Genomic DNA, 13840 nt, shown 5'->3' on the forward strand with positions numbered 1-13840 from the left:
TTTGGATAACCCAGCTAGCACTTAACGCTAGCTCGCTAACTAATCCAAGGGCAGCAAAGCTGACTTGTGTTAGCCCACTTGGCTAACTGTGTGCGTTTCTTACCTTGTTTTAGAGTGGCTTCTGTTTATCTTTAAATTAAGCGTAACGTTAACACTATATTTTTATAATACTCGCATCCCAGTTTTGCTTTGCTTTCTGCCGCTAAACCATTCAAACCGCTGGTAGAACAGCCACAGAGCTAATGGCTACACTAGGAAGGAAGGAGCTGTCAATCCTGGCTGAGTGGAGCGGTTCACGCGTTGAAACCCCGCCCTCTTTTCCAAAAGCTCGTTCGCGGTGATGGTAGGCGCGCTCACGACATACCAGGAAGTCAGAATCCTTATTAGTAACAGAGAACGTCAGAGCATCTTTGCTAGTAGCGAGCTAAGCCACGTAAAGAAGAAAAAGTTTATGAACTCTGCCTACACAACTTCAGGTATTTAAACACGATCCATTTCTAAACACCAGTTTCACATATAGCTGCTCCTGTACAAAGTTGGCTGTTATTTAAAAATGGTTAATGACTTTTGCTCGTTAGATAAATAGTTAGTTACTTGGCCTTTTCGTGGGTTTAGCCAAGTCACGGGCTAACGTTAGCATTGACTTCCGGCATGACAAAGCTAGCGTCAGCTGGCTAGCTGCTACTTTTGTTAGCTTCGCTAAGAAAAGTATATATGGCCCAAACGAACTGCTCAAAACTCCTGAAACTTTTGGATTATACCACAACACTATTTTTACGGTCAAATATCAAGTTTAAAGTGTTATACTATACGAAATAAATGTCAATCTATAACCTAACGTCACAGTCTACTTCAATAAAAGTAGCAATATACTCAGTGTAAACTGTTACGAGTAACGTTAAAGTCTAAAGTCCTGCATTCAGATTGTCAAAAAGTAGCACCAAAATATAAATTACGTTAGTACCTAGTATTTAGGTTGTAGTAAAAATATTATAACTACAAGTATGAAACCTGAGATTTATTTTTTGTCCAACTTGCACAATCATGGATGTCTTACATGTCCATGCTAAATATGGTGTGTGTGAACTAGGTTTTTCTATGACTCGGAGGTAAAAGAGTAATTTATTAAATTCAATTTCTGTCCCTGTCCACAAATATAGGAAATTATGTACAATAAAAATGGTTCCACACAGACACAAAATACTAATTTATGTCTCCTCCTTTTCTTAGTTTTGTTACTCATACCAGTAATAATCATGCTGCAGTGAAATGTATGTAAACTATGGTCTTGCAAACCTGACCCTCTTCTCTTTTCCTCCAGTATTCAGGCTTGTTTACAAAGAGATCTAAAGATGTCGTCAGGTGCTCTCTTTCCAAGCTTGGTGAGCGGCTCTAGGGGAAGCTCCAGCAAGTACTTGGTGGAGTTTCGTGCTGGGAAAATGACCTTGAAGGGCAACGTCGTGACACCGGACAAACGCAAGGGCACTGCATACGTCCAGCAGTCTGACGACTCCCTGATTCACTTCTGCTGGAAGGATAGGACCACTGGAAATGTTGATGATGTGAGTAACTTTAAACTACTTACTGTTACTCTGATGTAATATTTTCTAGTTGTCAACAAAACGAGTTTCTATGACCCCCGCCGATTTTGAAACTATTGTTTAGACTACAGTGCATACATTTGAACAAATTATAATTTTCAATCAGACAACAAGGCCGTATTTCTTAGTTCGAGCAAAGTAACATTTTTGGGGTTTGAAGAGCTGACGTGGGCCACTGTGGTTCTGGTTGGGTCCGACTTGGGACTTTTTTGTATTTAGGCAAAAAACACAAAACATTTGTTTGAGTTAAATATATCAATGTTTGTAGTTAAAACATTTTTTAAACACATAACATAAATATTGTTTAAGATTTCTTAAAGCATTCCTGCAATGGAAAAAAAGAGTCTCATTTTGTCATTTTGCCCTTTTCTATTCATTCTGTATTTGTACATAGAAGCATTTTTCATACAAGCAATGCTTACACATTGAATCCGTATTTAGCTGGGCTTCAACAGAGCAAGCAAGGTGACTGTGTCTTTATTCCAGAGTGGTGCTATGATGCTATTGCCTTTGTTTTCCCTTTCAGTAATCGGTTAATGATGATTTGTTGTGGCAGAGCAACCTCAGCGTTTTTTTCCGCCTCTCTCTCTCCTGAATGTCTTATGTTGTGGCTTTCCTGTTCCAGGACCTGATCATCTTCCCCGATGACTGTGAATTCAAGAAGGTGAGCCAGTGCACCACCGGACGTGTCTTTGTGCTGAAGTTCAAGGCCGGATCCAAGAGACTGTTCTTCTGGATGCAGGTGAGAGGAAGAGGCCCATCATCTTCTTTCTAAAGGGAGGAGAAATGGGGACTGTCTTTTGTGACTGTATGATGTCTATGTCCATTTGTGTGCAGGCAGATGGATGTTCAATAGAGGGAAAAATGAAGTGGGAGGCAATAAGACTGAGGAGCAGAGAAGAGAGATAATTACACTCATGATGAATGGATGTGCATGGCTGTAATCAGTAGATTTGTCAGGCAGCCACACATTTTTATGGATTTGTTTTTGTACCTTTTTATATATTTTTTTCAAAACAGTTGAGACAGATTTTGTCCATTCGTTTTCAGCAATGTGTTTGTAGAATAAAGCCACTTATGAAACAGATCGACTAAAGCACAATTAGTATGAATTCAGTGTCTTTTATTTTATCTTTTCGGTGTTGTCAAATCTGCCTTGTGTCATCACATAGGAATGACTTGGATAGATCGGAGCCTGTTCATTTGGTCTGTGGAGAATTCAACTTTTAATTTTGAGGAATTCCTGCTTGCCTCATTTCCATCAGGAGCCAAAGACCGACAAAGATGATGAGTACTGTCGTAAGGTGAATGAGTACCTGAACAACCCTCCCATTCCCGGAGCGGCAGGAAGCGGAAGCGGCAGCGGCCACGAGCTCTCTGCACTCGGAGGAGAGGGAGGCCTGCAAAACCTGCTGGGAAATATGAGCCACAACCAGCTGATGCAGCTGATTGGACCAACTGGATTGGGAGGACTGGGTGAGTAGCATTTCTTAGGTATTTATAAATCTTGACACTCAACCACAGCAGAGACTCATGAATCTGTTGAGCGAGGGAAGTCTTCAGCCAACCACCATAAACATGGTGACAAAGAAATCTGGTCACATATTAAAAAGTCCGGAGAATGTAAAGACTCACAAGTACAGTAACTCTTGAGACAAATTAAAATATTTCATCAAACATGATTATAAGCTAAAATGTCCTGTAGTAGTTAAACAGTGACGTTAATAAAAGAAACAACGTATTGTAGTAGTAGTATATACATTTGTCATTCCTTTTACTCCCTTTCTTACATAATTATTTTAAGTCAACACAAAGTTAGGTGAAGCTTACAGCTGGTGTATTTGTTTTAAATAAGAATCGGACATCAATTTGGACCCTTTTTTGATTTGTTCATGTTTGTCTAAGGAGGTTTGGGAGCTCTAGCAGGACCAGGACTTGCCAACTTGCTGGGCAGTGCAGGACCTGCCACAAGCAGCTCCTCATCCAGGTAAGACGGAACACAAGATGTAGAACACAATATGATGAATTACCTCTGAATATTTACATTATTATGAATGATTCCTTCTTAGCTCTCGTAGCCAGTCAGCAGCCGCCACTCCGTCATCAGGCACAGCCCCCAGACTGAGTTCCTCTCAGGCCACCACCACCCCGGTGACTCCTGCTGCCACAGCGGTCTCCCCTACTAGTGTTGCTCCTTCCACACCAGGTACATCAAGTGCAGTACCGTCATTATGCGTCAGTTCTCTGCCAATTAAGAATCACACTTTTAACGAAGAGGAAAAAAACAACTTGTAGTTACTCTGTCACATTTGCAGCCGCTGCTCAGACCCCACTGGCTCCAGCCTCTGTTGGAAGCCCTGGCTCCCACCAGCCCATCCAGCTCAGTGACCTCCAAAACATCCTCGCCACCATGAACGTCCCCGCAACGTCGGCTGCTCAGGGAGCAGCAGGTGAGTGACTAGGGATGCAACGGACCACAAAACTCACGGTTCAGATCATTTCATGGGTTTGAGTCACGGATCTGATCAGCAGAAAAAAGGGAGCAAATATAACGACTAGAAGGCATTAATGCCGATTTATATATTTTTACTGAAGATTGGCAGTAAAACTTTACTACACACTATGATGGTACAGATCATGGATAAATGAAACTACAGTCTGTTACACCACAATGAGTAACAGATGATTGAATGTGGGTTCTTGGTATGGTGACAGATTTAGGACTGCTTAGTCAATCTGAATAACGTCATCGGCTAAGTGAAGGAGACGGAGTAAAGAAGCCAACACCAGAGAATAAAATGAATGGCTGATGGGGCTCCTCTCCTGTTCTCTAGTGGACTTGGCAAGCGTTTGCACCCCAGAGATGATGGCTCCCATCCTGACCAATGCTGAGGTCCAGCAGAGGCTGCTGCCCTTCCTCCCCAGTGGAGAAAGTTTACTGCAGAGCGCTGATGAGATCCAGAACACAATCAACTCGCCTCAGTTCCAACAGGTAACGGATAAACACAAAGTAACTCCAAATAAATTCTGGTTAAGACATTCATGTGGAAGAGAGAAAAATCTTTTACTGAACAGATTTATGGAAATGTGATATTTTTATTGAGAATCTAATGCACTGAAGACCTCGCAACCACATCTGATTTGCTAAATAGTGTGATCACAAGCACCCGATTGACTCAATGCACCTGATTTTTAGCTAATTAGGTGTGGATAGAGCACTTTAAGTAGGTTTAATTGCTGCAGCTTGACAGTGACTGTTTCCTCCCCCCTTCAGTCGATGAGTATGTTCAGCAGTGCCTTGGCCTCCGGGCAGCTCGGCCCTCTCATGAATCAGTTTGGTCTGCCGGCTGAAGCTGTGGACGCCGCCAACCGAGGAGGTGAGACGCATGCAATATCAGACTTGGAACATATGTTGTTCCATTTAATGTTATTTTTTTCTTCCTTAAATACACCTCTTTCTTTGGTTATTTATTCATATGTATTTGGTTTTCCTGTCAGATGTGGAGGCGTTTGCCAAAGCCATGCAGGACAGTAAAGGAGACTCCAAAGAGAAGAAAGAGGACGACGAAGACATGAGTCTGGATTAGACCTCACACCGCCACGCCTCCGTTAAATCTGAGATTAATTTTCCTGTACCTATCTCCCATTTCAGGTTGTCTTACACCTTTCTATACCAAAGGCAACACTCTGCTCCTCAGTCAGTGTGAAAGCCACAGTTTAACACATGCAAGTTAGGCCAGTTTTCCCTGTGACTACTGTCTTTATCAACAGCTCTGTTTTGTTCTATTGACAATTTATTTTACTCTGAAAGGAGAGAGTCAGTTTATGAAATAAAAGGAGATTGAGCCCAAAGTTAGATTTTTGTTTTCCTTCTGTTGTTACAGTTTAAACTGTCAGAGCCGGAGTAAGTGCCGAGTCGGGCTTTCTTTTGATTCACTCTCGATAATAAAGAAATGTTTGACATCCAAAACAACTGACCTCAAGGCGCATCTTTTGCAGATAGGAAAGAAACACTGAAAAGTGTAATTTGTATTTTAAAAACGACTTTATTTAAAAATACATTTACAAACATGGGGTCTGGGAGTGGCGGGGAGGGACAGCTTATTCTTTCTGTGAGATATTCTTTAAAAAGTGGTTATATTACATACAAGTTTCACACACTCATGTTTGGTAAATGTTTACATTTATGACGGAATAGCGATGGGAAATGTAGCCTGAACCTGGACACGAGCTGGCAGATGGGATGATTAGTTCTCTTCATACAGGAATTAATCCCACGTTCATGCCCTGTAAGGCTTTCACATACTGTGAATATAGCACTCACTATATTCCTTACATGTCGGTGTTATTACCCTGAACAACTGAAAAATGGCCAAAGTCAGATACATTGGACCTTTCAGAAAATAAATCTGTCAGTTATAGTTTGGATATTGAAATGAACACCATTCACAAGTCGGAAACTGGTTATTACAGTAACCCCAACATGACTTGAACGCAGCATTATCACCAACGTTGATAGAACGAGAAAAGAGATTATGTGTGAGGAGGAGAAGGAAGTGAACCTCTACCTTAATGATAGTTAAGTTTTTACTTTGAAACCTTAATGTAGAAGAGAAAAGAACTTTAAGGCCATTAAACACGAGCAACATGTTCAAACTACACTGGAACAGCCAATGACTGACCTGTTCTAATCTCTTTTTTCTGTGTTTCTATGTAAATACCAGTGGTGGAAGAAGTACTAATACCACACAGTAAAACTATTCATCTACAAGTAAACATAATGCATTCAAAACCTTAGTATTACGTATTATCAAAATGGACTTAAAGTAACAGTACTGATTGTGGAGTAAATTGATCCCTGTCAGTGTTTTACTAATATACATAAATGTAGTAGTAATATTAATCCAGATACAATATACATATGCAAGTAAACTGTTATGGAGCTAAACAGGCAGCCTATTTTCTTTCTTTCTTACCTTTTCTGTGTCCCGTTTTTTCATTTTTATTATGTGGCCATAATTTTGCCGACATGAGTAATGTAATGCTCTTAATGATTGAATTTACTCATTTTAAACCTAGTTTTTAGTACTGATTGTAGATTAATTAATCCTTGTTGGTGCAACCCGGCCCTAATGTATTTGTTTCATTTCCATTCACTGAGCCTCCCCTGAAAATGTTTGGAGAGAAGCCCACCTCCAACTTGAAAACCTGAATTATCATAATATGGAAATACTGAAGTAAAGTACAAGTACCTCAAAGTATTACTAAGTACAGTGCGTGAATGTACTTAGTTACATTAAACCACTGGTTAATACTGAACCTTTCTTGGTGTTATGTGATAAATGTATTCATCTTTGTGTCACTGAGACGCCCGTTATTCCCAAATGTCCAGTTCCAGGTGACATTGCCCATCTGCGCTGACTGAGGACGTTGCTCATACATCAGTGTTCACAGTGTACCGACTCAGTAGGTATTCTTAACATTCTCTGCTAGAGATGCACGATACACGGCTGTATGCATCATTTACTTCAATATATAATGCAGATTCAGGAAATTAGTTTGGACGATTGACACAATACCATTTGCTTCCTAAAGCAAGAAAGAGAAAGCAGTGTTGCCTTCATTGACAGTAAACTACACATTTTAGAATTGGCTTTTGATTTTAGAGTTGATATTTGATGTCTTGTATCAGTGCATCTCTATGCGCAGACAGACGTCATAGCACCCTGTAGCACAAAAACAAACCAGTAATATTGCAACAAACAAACTGTAAAATATAAAATATACATTTTTCTGAAAATAGAAAATAAATATTAATATATATTTTAAATTAGCTACAGTAACATGACACCCACCACCAGTAATTTGCAGTTGGGGAATGTGAGGATAAGATTGTGTGTGTGTTGGGTTTACATGTGTGGGCAGCCCTGCGTCCCCACAGCTCCGTGCACAGCGAGTGGTTTGGACAACATGGCAGGTCTGCGGTTGATCGTCGCTTGGCGGATGCAGCCGTGGAAGACTGGCAGGCCTGCAGGTAGACCAGGAACTGTGACGCCATCTGGTGGACAAACAACATGTTCAACAGAAATCTAGCATTACCGCCTCGCGGCCGCATGCCTCCGCCAACCAATCATGTTGCAGTTTACATCCGTCTGTCCAAAATGTCATCACTTCATCATTTTATCCTATTACACATTTGTGGGAAATTTACATAATTACCATATGAATTCTGGAGATATAACTGTTGAGTTAGTTTAAAGTAACTCAAAAAACATAATAGTTGCAATATAAAAGAAAACCGCCATAGAGAGAAAGTACGTACTATCACAAGAATGTATGCCGTTACTATTGTGATGTTGTATGTATTGTTGTCTGAGATGTACAGTGATGTGGAGATACATTCCCCTTGGGTTTAATAAAGTCTAGAGCAAGAAAGTATTACAATGTTATGGAAAAATGCAATATATTAATATAAATGATCTCAGATGGTGGTTCTTTGTGGAAAACTACTTTCATTTTCACCATAAGACATAATGAAACAGGATCAGGCATTGTGCAACAAAAGAAAGAAAAAGAAAACCAGGGTGAATTTGTACTCACCGGGTACCCCTCCAAGGTAGACGGTCTTTTTGGACCCTGCAGAGCGGCTCTGTTTGGGGCCGGCGCTGTGCTCACTGGCTGCATCAACGTGGAGCTCCAGGGCATTGTTCTTCTTCACCACTGGAGACGCAGAGACGACACATCTTTATCTCAGCGTTACAACAGGGCAACAACACAGTGACAAATAACTTGTTGTTGTAAAATCACCTGTGATTGTGTGCCAGCGCCCATTACATAGAGGTTCCTCAGGAGTAAAGGAGGTAGAGAATTCACCTTTGCCGCTGGTTAATGAAACAGTCACCTACACACACACACACACACACACACACAATTTAGTTCAGTTCAAAAATTATTATTCTCTTCTTTTGTTTTCTTGCATTTCTTTTACAACTCAATACAAATAGTATCCAGCTGTTGTTAAAACCCTCCCTGGTGTCGTCTCACCTCTCCCCGTCTGAGGACCAAACTCAGGCGTTGGTCAGGTGATGTCCCAGCATGCAACAGCAGGCCAGAGTCCAATACGGGCCGAACCTCCAACTTGATTTCCAGATCCCGACCTAGAACTAAGGACTCATCTGCATGGAGAAAGAGCCTTACGTCAGGACACATCATGACCCAAACAAGAAGATGCATCGTGACCGAAATTTTTTAAAACACAGAAGAAGAGTGACAATAAGAACCTATTGCCATGTGTCCTCCCTGGCCAGAGAAATACGCTCCTGGCTGCAGAGGGCTCTGGAAGCAGGGCACCGTCCCCTGACTGTGAGCGGGGCTTTCTGCACGGGCTTCGTTTAGCGTCAGGTCCCTGACACAACCGACGAAGCCACCGGAGCCTGGAGCCTGAAGTTTATAAGAAAACAACACAGATGGAAAACAAGTCATGAAGAATAGATGTGTGATGAAGGTGCTTTCCTGTCTTGGAGTCGGTGTGTGAGATAACAGTATCTCACATTCAGATATTACTCATCCCCACTGTCACTTTTGCCTTGTAATTTTGTCTTTAATGTTTCTTCTATTCTATTTTAGTTTTATTTACCGCATTAATTTAGAATTCCTCCATTATTCTGTACTTATTTCAGTACCTCATACAACCCCACTTCAAAAAGTATTTATCTCTGGTACTGATATATCACATCCAGCCATGTAGCCGACTCTTGTGTGTGTAATTTGTAGTCTGGATGCTTTACCGTCAGTGAGGGCGGGACTCCTCCAATATATAAAGGCCCAGCGAGACGAGTCCTGTCTCCTCCAGGCATTCTCTTAGACTGAGCGCTGATACCGTCCACTATTAGGCTGATCTTCTCTCCTTCGCGCTTTATAAACACCTGAGGTGACAAAGACAGAGCAGGTGAGATATTCAGGTGAATCAGACACAGGCTGTCTGGGTGATATGATGCAAACCTGACAGACTTAAATTGTGAGATGAAAACTTGTCAAATAGATTCAAATTCACTTCCTGGGTAGAACTAGTCACATGACCCTGCTTTTAACCTCACCGTGTGCCATTGGTTGTCGTTGTACTTCTTGCGGCTTCGCAGGCTGACCTTCCTCTTTCCTCCGTCCAACAAAAGCAACAGGTGGCCGTCTGACACGCTGAGTGACATCACGGCTGCGCCACGCTGCCCGCCAGCCGTGTACAGCACCAAGCCATCAGAGGAGTTGATCCTCACCGCCATGGAGATGTGAGGCCTGCAGAGAGAGAGAGAGAGAGAGAGAGAGAGAGAGAGAGACATGATTAAATATTAACTTGTATTATTAACATTGTTGTAAGTGCTGTTACTTGCATGTCAGCAAACAGCCTTGTATTTACGTGATGAATGCACGTCCAATAATTACTCTTTTTAGCTCTGGTTTGGGCTCCACCATATTCAGAGAAACATATGTGGTTCCTTATCTGCTAAAATGTTCCACTTTATTCACCAGCTAGTCACTAACTTTGTCTTGTGTTTTGTTGTCTCGAGGGATGAGTTTTCCCAACAGGGTGGACACTTAATCTACAGTGTGTTCACACTCACATTGAGCTGGGTGAGCTGGGCAGAGAGTCGTATCTCTGGTAGCTGTGTGTGGAGCCGCTGAAGTGCGTCGCTCCGGCCTCCTGGTCTGACATCTCCCCCTGACAGGACTCCCTGGTGTTACGGCTGCGAGACCCGGATGGCTTCTTGTGCTTTCCCTGTAGGGGAGAGAGTTTACATTTATTTTGTGTTTATTACTGGGCACAGAGGTTCAGTTAGGGTCTGATTTTATTTTGCGGGAAAAGCAGAATTGGCTGTTTGCGTGTGTGTGTACCTTGGGTTTGTTGCTGTGTTTGGGCTGGGCAGCGACGATCTGCTGAGGCTTTTTGGCAGCAGGACAGCTGAGAGGAACGTTGACGTTTTCTTTCACTTTCAGCAGGTTCAACACCATCTGAGAACTCTTTTCACTGCAGACAAGAGACACACATATATTATAGACAAAGCTGAATTACAATATACGTATGTATAGTGATCATTTATCATGTAGGACACAGTCAACATGTTAGCAGTTACAATTAAAGAAAAGCTACTTGCTAGATAGAAGAAAAGTGGTTAAAAGATTTCTTGTAAAACAAAAATTACAAACATATATTCAAATCAAGTACAATTATGGAACTGAATCTTATGTTACAGCAGACTTATCAAGGAGTCAAAGGTTGTTAGAACAGCAATCCTTCCTCTTCCTTGGTTTTTAACATTCAAAGTTGGCTCTACGTCCCCGGCTCAACGAGGGTTACGGTGCTCAGCCAACCCCAGATTTGACTCCGCCGTGCTTTATTTATGTATTCATTTTTTCTTTGGCACTTTGTCCTCCATTTTTCGAAACCTCCTCTTGGATATGTGCATACCATCTGGCACCTGGTCGCTACGTGTTTATAGAGGTTGACGGCCAGAAACGTACAGAACACAGCAAAATAAGAAAATACAAGCACAGATATTGACACTGCCACACACTTCTAGTGGGTCATAACCGATGATTGAGAGGTATTACTGTTGTATCAGTCTATACATTGTTTTTCAGTAAAAAACAACCATTGTGCCTTTAAAACATTAATATATTCTGAATACGGAGATTTCTATCAATAGTTTGAATGTAGGAATGCAGATAATAACGCTGTCATTAAAAAGATGATTTCACCTTGTTTGATGACATGATATCAAAGTTTTTGACTGAGCTGTGTTGCTAATCCTTCCATTACTTCTCACCTCTTGATGAAAACATTGCTGATACATCCGGTGAGACTGGTGACGCTTTGGTCGGGCATTCCTCCCAGGAAGGTGCTTCCCTCTGTGGTCGTCACACTACGTCCTCTGCTGTTCAGCCGGATGCCCTCATTTGCTTTCTCCAGCACGTCGTCCATGTACAGACGCATCCTGGAGCAGGGTGAGCAATCAAACACTCATCACAGTGTCAACAATGCATGCTTTTTGTTAAATTTTTTACAACTAAATTTGTACCAAAGTTTGATGGCTTCATGTTGACATTTGGAACAAAAAGACAACTGAGAGCTTTATGTGGACTTTTACAGGATTGCACAGCCAGCCTACCCATTGATGTTGTTGTAGAAAGCAATGTAGTGGCTGTTGTCATCGTTGTACGTCTTCTGCGTCTTAATCTCACTGTTGCCAGCTCTCACTACAACATGGCCCCCATTCAAAAACACCTGACACACTCCGTCCTTTACACACACAACAGCCACAGGTCAGAACACAACATGTAAGAAGATGACACTTAAAAGTCCAAGAGACCAATGCAGGAGAAAGACAAACATCATGGACGATTCTTTTAAAACGTATTGACTGATTTAAGATAGCTGTAAATAAAGACAGAGGAAACAGGAGGAGGTGGGTTACTCGTCAGACCTGATCATGGTGGTAGAACATGAGTCCCTCCTTCTGCTCAGTCCTGAAGCCGAAGCTGGAGTAGAAGTTATTTCTGAGGCTGGGAATGTTGGGTAGAGCCAAGCCCAGGTAGCTCTGACTGGAGAAATGAGCCTCCCGAGCCACCTACATGAACACACACACACACAGCAGGTCAAGACATGCTGTATCAGTTCTAAATATACAATTTAATGCGATTAAATGTACTCCTCTTTATACAAGCTGAATGGTGGTTCAGCGTTTTCTTACCAGCAGGTCACTGTTGCAGCCGAAACTGAGTCCGGAGCTCTTCATCCTCTTCAAGTCGATGTGGGAGTTCTGGGCCTTCACGTTCCTGAAACAGCCCTTCACAGAGCCTTGATTTGGAAACAGAGTCTTCAACCTGAAAAGAGACAGAGACGGAATGAAACAGCCTGACGGAGGCAGAGTTCTTTAACAAACTAAAGTAAAGCTGTATTTTTAGGCAATTTGGGGGCAGAAGCATTTCTCAACAAGCTGAAAAAGTTACATTATGGGCTTGTATAAATGTTACAGCTAACATGATAGCAAACCTCCATGATACAGCAGACAGGGAGCGATGAATGTAAGTCAAGGCAAGCCAATTTTGTTTATTAAGCCCACTATAAGAAATTACAAATTTGCCTCAAGGGGCTTTTTTTCATTAAAATAAAAATAAACTAAAAAAAAAAAAAAAAAAAAAAAAAGGGCTGATCTGAAAATAGTTTCCCCTCCTGTGTTTATGACTTAAGAGCAGGTAAAAACAAGGTGTGGCTGTTACTAATTTTGGCCTCTCAAATTGCATCCATTTATTAATTGGCATGAAAACAAAAAGTACAGCTGAGGCCGATGGGAATGCCATTAGTTTTGCAGGTATTTGCTTATAAGTAGAAAAGTTGAACTCATGATTGCACTAGAGGGAAATTTAAAGGATCGTCAAAGTTATTCAAATTCATCCTGTAGGGGATATGAATATCTGCAACAAAATCCATGGCAATCCATCCATTAATAATGTGTGTGTACTACTCACTTCTCAGGCATCATGTGCTCTGGTACTCCTCCGAGGTAGTAGTTGCTACTGAACGGGGGGATGCTCTCATTGAACTGTTGTGTGTAGAGGCCAACACGGTTGTTCCTCACCACAATACGGTTCGAGGTTGAGCGCAGGATGATGATCTCCAGCTATACAATTAAAAACAACCCGCCACACATCAACAAAGACTATAACACTTGAAAATGAAAACCATTTTTATTCCAGCTGTGAATTAACATCTTCCATTTTTAACAAGTAATATATAGTATTAGAAAATAGTAACAATGTGTTATAGACATGGGAAAGACAAAGACAGAGAGACATGGTAGACTTACAGCTTTGGGGTCGGCGTCACTGATCATCAGGAATTCAGATGAAGGTTCTTTGGGCTCGAGCTCCATCAGAGCACCACTGAAGTCATAGAAAACCTTCAGTCTGCCCTGAAGTACCGCCAGACACAGGAACTGACTCTGATGGAGAAATTCGTGGAGAAAACATTGAGCCATATAGCCAGTATAGTAATGATTAGAACCCAACCAATACTAGACGTTTGAAGCCGATACTCACTGATGTAGATATCTAAGAGTTTCAAAAAATTGGATAACTATCAGCCAAAATATCTTTAAGGATCCCTTAAATTTCAACAAGATGTGCACTGAGCAGGACACTACAAAGAAAAACAAACTTGCTCTCTCATGTGTATTTCTGTACTGCAT

The 13840-nt window shown here is 41.5% G+C and overlaps 2 protein-coding genes across 3 annotated transcripts in view; one reads left to right on the plus strand and one right to left on the minus strand.

The window, feature by feature from the left end:
• The first annotated feature begins 322 nt into the window (after positions 1–322).
• On the plus strand, positions 323–5574 carry adrm1 (ADRM1 26S proteasome ubiquitin receptor). 2 transcript variants are annotated; one of them, XM_076097086.1, is made up of 10 exons: positions 323–476; positions 1322–1562; positions 2227–2343; positions 2867–3077; positions 3507–3588; positions 3671–3807; positions 3917–4051; positions 4436–4593; positions 4876–4978; positions 5100–5574. In XM_076097086.1, the coding sequence occupies exons 2-10, from the start codon at positions 1353–1355 to the stop codon at positions 5186–5188; spliced, it is 1242 nt and encodes a 413-aa protein (XP_075953201.1). In that variant the 5' UTR covers positions 323–476; positions 1322–1352; the 3' UTR covers positions 5189–5574. The 2 variants fall into 2 exon arrangements, with proteins under 2 accessions (XP_075953201.1, XP_075953202.1); XM_076097087.1 differs by having other exon boundaries at positions 3510–3588.
• A 1936-nt stretch (positions 5575–7510) lies between these two features.
• Positions 7511–13840, minus strand: part of lama5 (laminin, alpha 5) — an 85096-nt gene continuing 78766 nt past the window's right edge. The window contains exons 66-80 of the mRNA XM_076097090.1: positions 13460–13594; positions 13122–13273; positions 12344–12476; positions 12077–12220; positions 11762–11892; positions 11420–11587; positions 10488–10620; positions 10217–10371; positions 9698–9890; positions 9389–9526; positions 8882–9041; positions 8646–8776; positions 8409–8502; positions 8202–8321; positions 7511–7659 (exon numbers count right to left, since the gene is read on the minus strand). Coding sequence (XP_075953205.1) covers positions 7511–7659; positions 8202–8321; positions 8409–8502; positions 8646–8776; positions 8882–9041; positions 9389–9526; positions 9698–9890; positions 10217–10371; positions 10488–10620; positions 11420–11587; positions 11762–11892; positions 12077–12220; positions 12344–12476; positions 13122–13273; positions 13460–13594 — 2136 coding nt within the window. The remainder of the gene's footprint in view (positions 7660–8201; positions 8322–8408; positions 8503–8645; positions 8777–8881; positions 9042–9388; positions 9527–9697; positions 9891–10216; positions 10372–10487; positions 10621–11419; positions 11588–11761; positions 11893–12076; positions 12221–12343; positions 12477–13121; positions 13274–13459; positions 13595–13840) is intronic.

This window comes from Anarhichas minor, unplaced genomic scaffold (assembly GCF_050575085.1).
Source record: "Anarhichas minor isolate MPS153535 unplaced genomic scaffold, ASM5057508v1 ptg000003l, whole genome shotgun sequence".
NCBI classification, from domain to species: Eukaryota; Metazoa; Chordata; class Actinopteri; order Perciformes; family Anarhichadidae; genus Anarhichas; species Anarhichas minor.